The sequence below is a fragment of the Octopus bimaculoides genome, chromosome 1 (genome assembly GCF_001194135.2).
Source record: "Octopus bimaculoides isolate UCB-OBI-ISO-001 chromosome 1, ASM119413v2, whole genome shotgun sequence".
Taxonomy (NCBI): Eukaryota; Metazoa; Mollusca; class Cephalopoda; order Octopoda; family Octopodidae; genus Octopus; species Octopus bimaculoides.
Window position 1 is genome coordinate 192,763,333 of NC_068981.1, and position 7,504 is coordinate 192,770,836.

The window sequence follows — 7,504 nt, forward strand, 5'->3', positions numbered from 1 at the left end:
TATATATATATATATATATATATATATATATATCGCGTTTGTATGTTGTAAACTTCAGTGTAATGTTGCTGTTTCCAATTTCTTATTTCAGGCTTTAACATTTTTAGTAAGAGACTGGAGTTGTTCCTATGAGCACAGCTATGGCATGGTTGGAGGAAATGAAATACTGGAAAAACGTTTTGCTGTGAGTATCCATCCATCCAAGTTGCTGTTTTTTTTCTCTCTGTTTCTCCCTCAACTCTTCATACTATCCACCCATTTTGTTGATAACAATAACTGACAGTAACTTAACGACCAGACGTTCCTTGAATCCTCCTCTTCGTCTGTTTCACTTCAAATACATTGCCAAGTACTAGCAAGTACAATCCTACCTCTCTGTCACTCTATTATCTCCTGGCAGTCCTCACGTTGGACATTAAATGAGGATGATAAAGCCCTTGTTTATCTTTTACTGGTTTCAGTCATTAGACTACAACCATGCTGGCGCACCACTTTGAATTTTTGCTTGATTGAATTGACCCCAGGACTTCATCATCATCATCATCATCATCATCATCGTTTAACGTCTGCCTTCCATGCTAGCATGGGTTGGACGATTTGACAGAGGACTGGTGAACCAGGTGGCTACACCAGGCTCCAATCTGATCTGGCAGAGTTTCTACAGCTGGATGCCCTTCCTAATGCCAACCACTCCGAGAGTGTAGTGGGTGCTTTTATGTGCCACCAGCACAAGGGCCAGTCAGGCGATACTGGCAACGGCCATGCTCAAAATGTTGTTCTTTTACATGCCACCTGCACAGAAGCCAGTCCAGCGGCACTGGTAACGACCTCGCTCGAATGTTCTTTTCACATGCCACCGGCACAAATGCCAATTTATTATTTTTTTAAAAGTCTGGTACTTCTGTGGTTAATCTAAGATATAAACTGTATGAAAGGGTGGCAATATTTTTAATCATAGAAATACTTGATTAGGGTTAAACAGCAACTAATTAATGTTTATTTTTTTTGTAGATTACTGACCGACAACATTCAGAACTTCAACAACTAAGGAGACATATTCGATCCTGTTTCCAATCCATAAACTGTTTTTTGATGCCACATCCTGGCCTGAAAGTTGCTTCAGATCCCAAATTTACTGGAAAATTGAAGGGTAACTTAATGATAATATTTCTATTCCTCTGTTTGTGTATTATCATGCTTTTGTACATTTTGTCTCTTACTGCTTTTAGTCATTAGACTGTGACCATGCTGGGGCACCACCTTGAAGAATTTTAGTTGAGTGAGTTTATATTTTTTTAAAGCCTGGTGCTTATTCTATCGGTCTCTTTTGCCAAATTGTTATGTTATGGGTACATGAACACATCAACGCCAGTTGCCAAGTGTTGTACAAGGGACAAACAAAGACACACTCATACGTGCACACACACACACACACACAGACACACACACACACATACCTGGGCACGTGACAGGCTTCTCTCAGTTTCTGTCTACAAAATCCACTCACGAGTCTTTGGTTGGTCCAGGGCTATAGGAGAAGACACTTTCCCAAGGTGCCACGTGGTGGAACTGAACCTGGAACTATGTGGTTGGGAAACAAACTTCTTACCACACAGCCGTGCCTGCATACACACACACACACACACACACGACTTCAGGGGACGTTTCTGAACCCTCCAACTTTTGGTCTGGTTTAATCATAGAAAACCCAATAAGAATCGAAGATTATCTCAAACTTGGTAATCTGTCAGCTAAAAAGAATATTTAAGCAGAAATGTTTCACATTTTGTTGCTGATCCATCAGGGTCAAATTCCTTTTCATTTGATTTTCTGTGTAAGATAACATCATCATTGTTGTCATCATTCTCATCATTAATGTCACTGCTGTCCTTGTCATCATCATTACCATCATCGTCATCATTAGCTTCATAACTGTTGTCACCATCATCATCATCGTGGCTATTGTTCTCTTCATCGTCACTCTCGTTATCATCTTACGTATGCATTAAGATGCTGGCATGCATTGGAAAGCTCGTCACAGAAAAAATGAATGCCTAGAGAGGCTTTGATTATAATCCTGTTTGGTTTAGTGGTCTTAGGCCAAGCGACAACGGCCACCTTCCTTCCATCGTATCTTAGATGTTCTCTCAGATACAACAGCACTATCTAATAACTGCTGTTGACTTGCTGGGATTCCTAGCATGACAGATTGTCTGAGGAGACTGCACGAAGAGAGGAGGAGATGTCGTCATCAACTTCCTGTGGCTGTTGTTCAGGGGTCACTTTCAGTGCCCTCAGTGGCACAGGATCTGCTCCCATAAGAAACAATGTGTTGGAGGTGGAGGAGGAAGGACGTCTTGGGCCGACGCAGTCAGCGCCTTTGATGGGCTGTCATTAAACATTAAAGTAAGCCATGAATGATTGGCCAAGGGAGATAATTCTAGCAGACTGTAGCGATATCCTGTGATCGTATGTGATGATATATTTTGAAATATGAGCCTTATAATGTGGGACCAGCACTGAACGCCCTAGACCCAATCCATCTCATCACTCTTACCACTCTGTCCCTTTCTCACTAACCCCTTTCCCCTGTTCCTTCCCTACTTCCTGTTCTACTACTCTCTTGACAACCACCACCGTCACCACCTCACAACTATAAACCTATTCCTCTCATCGTATCTTACCCGCTTTTCATCGTCGCTCTTCTCTCTATCCTTCAGCTATAGGGTTCCATTTAGCCCTTTAGTTTTGCAAGCCAACGTCACAAAATACCAGTGCTAGGTAAAAATTACTCAATACACTCTGTAAAGTGGTTGACATTAGGAAGGGCAACTTGTCAGAGAGTCTAAGCCAAAGCAGACATTGGATCATGATACAGTTATTCCACCTCATCAGATCGTGCCAACCCATCCAACCCCTACCAGCATGGAACATTGGGACAATAGATGATGATGAGGATGATGATGATGATGATGATGTGATCTTTTATCTTCTACTTGTTTCAGTCATTAGACTGTGGCCATGCTGGGGCATAGCCTTGAAGAATTTTTAGTCAAATGAATCAACTCCAGTACTCATTTTTTTCTTTTTTAAAAATTTTTTAAAAACCTGGTACTTATTCTGTTGGCCTCTTTTGCTGAACTGCTAAGTTACGGGAACGTAAACACACTAATACTGGTTGTCAAGCGGTAGTGGGACACACACACAAACACATACGTACACACACACACAAACATACATATTCACTGTCTGTCCCCTCTATGTTTAGCCCCTTGTGGGCAATAAAGAAATAACAAACATACATATTCACACACACACACACACAAACATACATACTCACACATACACACACACACACACGAACACACACACACACAAAAACATACACACATGTATATGACAGGCCTTTTTTTCAGTTTGTGTCAGTTGAATCCATTCACAAGGCTTTGATCAGCTTGGGGCTATAATAGACAACACTTACTCAAGGTAGCACACTGGGATTGAACCTGAAACCCCTTGGTTGGGAAGTAAACTTCTTACCACACAGCCACACCTGTGATTGATGATTTATTTGTGTGATCTTGTCTGGTAATGTATTTTATGGGATGTCAGGTGGCACTGTCTACCCTACAGTGATTTAACCAGCCTAATATTCCAATATTTCCTTTCAGATATTGAACCAGACTTCAGGCAATATTTACGCTCCCTAGTTAATCACATACTGGCTCCGGAAAAATTAGTTGTGAAAGAAATCAATGGTACTAAGATAACTTGTGGAGAATTGGTGGAATATTTCAAAGTAAGTCACCAAAGAATTTTCATTATTTTCTAAATGTCCTTATCAACGGTTTATTCTATTGATTGATCTCAACATTTTATGTACATTGATATTTTATTGTAAGGTGGTGAGTTGGCAGGGTTGTTAGTACACTGGTCAAAATGCTTAGTGGTATATTTGTCTTGTCTTTAACATTCTATGTTCAAATTCTGCTGACTACCTTTCATCCTTTTGAGAGCTGGTGGTGGTGGTGGGCATGATGTAATCAGCTTAGTCCCTCTGAAATTGCTGGCCGTGTGCCAATATTTGAAGTTAATATTTTATTGTGCTTATTAATATCAACGTTTTGTTGAAACCTTGTAGTCGTTCTCTCTCTCTCTCTCTCTCTCTCCCTCTTTCTCTCTCTCTCTAACAGTCACAGCTAGTACAAGGGAGATAATCACTTTTCCACAATTGGAAGCAAGATTAGAAATATGAAATTGAAATTAGGGAATTCATCATCATCATCATCATCATCATCATCATCGTTTAACGTCCGCTTTCCATGCTAGCATGGGTTGGACGATTTGACTGAGGACTGGTGAACCAGATGGCTGCACCAGGCTCCAATCTGATTTGGCAGAGTTTCTACAGCTGGATGCCCTTCCTAACGCCAACCACTCAGAGTGTAGTGGGTGCTTTTACGTGTCTCCCGCACGAAGGCCAGTCAGGTGGTACTGGCAACGGCCACGCTCAAAATGGTGCATTAATTAATTTTTTTTTGGTTTGCTTAATATGAAGATCATAAAATTTCCAGTCATTGGTAATCATGTATAGCATTACTGACATGACCTGTGACATGTTAATTGTAATAATTCTGGTTACGGTTGTGTATTTTGTCAGAGGTCTTCTGGTTCATTCTTTGATGTCATCTGGCCAGTATCTTTGTTTCCCCATTAACTCTTTCCTCTAGGATGTGGCTGCTGAAGTTCTGGGCCCTGGTGAACAAGTCCAAAATACTGCAGCTTCCTCTTTTTTAGAGATGTCAAAAATTCACTTTCTATTCCTATTTCTTCAAGTATTGACTCATTTGTTCAATGGTTAACCCAGCTGATCCTAAGTATTCCTCAGTAGCACATTGTTTCAAAAGCTTTGAGTTTGGCAATATTATATACAGAATACTAACCAATAATTATTGAAATTTAGTTCCAATTTCTCTGTGTAATTTATATCCAAATTGAAATGATTTTCAAATTTCTGTTTTATTTTATCTTATTTAGGCATACATCAATATCTACCAAGGAGAAGAATTACCGGAACCTAAATCTATGTTAGAGGTAAGCAATGCTGGTATATTCTTTGTTCTTAGTCTGTTATGGTGGGGGTGGGGAAGGAAGCAGCAGCAATGTTTAACATTCCTCTTTTACTGAAATATTTCAGTTTATAAAATTAGCTAAAAACTTCATCAACTTAACTGAAATTACTTTTTGTAGTCCAATATGGTTTTTTTTCTTCTTAATGTTCACTTTTCCATGCTTGCGTGTGTTAGTTGGAATGTGTTAAGGCAAATTTTCTACAGCTGGATGCTCTTCCAGTCATCAGCCCTCACCTGTTTACAAGTTAGGTTATATTTCCCTGTGGCTGGACATGTTTTCATTGGAAGTTTGTAAACAGACAACACTGCCTGTATGAATGCGATACTCATTTATGGCAGTCATGTGATGTCAAGACAAAGAAACACCAACTTACACACACACACACACACACACACACACACACACACACACATACGCACATGCACACACACATGCATATATATATATATATATATATATATATATATATATATATATACATTCATATGTATGTGTGTGTGTGTGTGTGTATGTATGTATGTATGTAGTGGGTCTCTCAGTTTCTACATGTCAAATCCACTCTCAAGACTTTAGTCTGCTCAGGGCTATAGTAGAAGACATTTGCTCAATGTGCTATACATTGGGACTGAACCTGGAGTAAAGAGGTTGGAAAGCAAGCTTCTGAACCTCACAGCCATACGTGTGCCAATATGTTCCTGTTAACTAGTTTCACCATAGCATTAAGGACTTAATATTTCTTGTTTTTGCTACATGTAGAAGTGTGTGTGTGTAGAACTTAGTGTGTAAAAGTGTGTGCGCGTGTGTCTACATGGCTAGTTTTATTTATCATCATCATCATCGTCATCATCATCATCATTTAACGTCTGCTGGCAGAACTGTTAGCACGCCAGACAAAATACTACACAGCATTTTTTTCTGGCTTTACTTTCTGAGTTCAAATGCTGCCGACATAAACTTTGCCTTTCACCTTTTGCGGGTTGATGAAAATAAGTATCAATTGAACACCTGAGTTGATGTCATTGATAGATTAAATGGAAATGTTTGATTAAGATATTATTCATATTTGACTGCCTACTTGTGTGTCAAATAAAAGTATTAACCCCTTTGACACCAATCCATCTGAGACCACCTCTTCGATCTATGACACTAAGTCGTCTGTTTTAAACTGTTTAGATTTAAATTTTGTGTATGAACCTGCAAACATGGCCGTGTGGTTCAGAAGTTCACTTAGCAACTATGTGGCTTTGAGTTCAGTCTTCTGTTATAGCCCAGGGTTAACCAGGTACTCAGAGATTCTCTAGAAGCCTATTGTGTATGTATATCTATGTTTGGCCCCTACAACTTGATAACTGTTGTTGGTTTGTTTGCATCCTTGTAACTTTGGTGGTTTGGCAAAAGAAACTCATAAACTAGCTACCATAAAAATCACTTAGCATTTCACTATTTATTTAAAAATTAATAACTCTTCCACATCAACTGTACTCACATTATGTATCTAATCAATAAATTAGATCAGTCTTAGTATTTTGGGAAACTAATATACATCAATTAATAGTAAACCATTATTGAAGAGCTTACTTTCAACACCAGATATATGCATCAGAATGATTTTTGAGTAATTGTTTAAAACAACAACTTGAAAATATCTGGTTTTGATTGAAAGACTAAAGATTTACCTACTGTCTATATGGCATCTATCCCAGTTTGACTGAAAAACATTTCACGTGTGTGAAGCCAGCAGCTTACAGATTGTGTTTTAATGGTTATCATGAAATCAACCAAATATGCACTTATACCGGTTTTGAAAGTAAGCTCATCACAGTTTTAAAATCAGTACTGGGATTGATTTGTTTAGCTAACCCTAAATGCGTTGCTCCAGCATGGTCACAGTCCAGTGGCTGAAACAAGTAAAAGAGAACCTTTTTGTTAAGTTTGAAATACCAGTTTAATAAAGGTAAAATTGGTTATTTTAGTCAACACCTTCAAAATCGTGATTATTTTCAGACTTTATTGAAATAGAACTAGAGGTGACCCCAGGCAGGTTTGTATCAAAAGAGTTTAAACAATCCTCGATGTTTTCCTAGACACAATTATCATCAATCTCACTATTATTGTATCAAAGAAAGTTTCCTATCTTTGTTCTGTCTCTTAGTTGAATTTCTAGTTTCTCAACCTTGTGTCTGTCTGTTTTGTTGTTGCAGGCCACAGCAGAAGCTAACAACTTGGCTGCCGTTGCATGTGCTCGCAATTACTATTCAACTAATATGGAAGCTGTAAGAAATTTTATTTCCTTTCAATTTCCAGTTTTAATCATCGTCATCATCATCACAATTTTATGTTTGCCTTCTCCCACCCTCCCTCCCCTTCGTTA

At 38.8% G+C, this 7,504-nt stretch overlaps 1 protein-coding gene across 6 annotated transcripts in view; it reads left to right on the forward strand.

Moving 5' to 3' along the window:
• The window catches only part of LOC106871615 (atlastin-2), a 75,596-nt gene that overhangs the window by 64,495 nt on the left and 3,597 nt on the right, over nt 1-7,504 (forward strand). For all 6 annotated transcript variants that reach the window (XM_014918170.2, XM_014918168.2, XM_052973516.1 and 3 more), the window contains 5 exons: nt 92-184; nt 1,012-1,150; nt 3,672-3,799; nt 5,038-5,094; nt 7,335-7,406. In XM_014918170.2, coding sequence (XP_014773656.1) covers nt 92-184; nt 1,012-1,150; nt 3,672-3,799; nt 5,038-5,094; nt 7,335-7,406 — 489 coding nt within the window. The remainder of the gene's footprint in view (nt 1-91; nt 185-1,011; nt 1,151-3,671; nt 3,800-5,037; nt 5,095-7,334; nt 7,407-7,504) is intronic.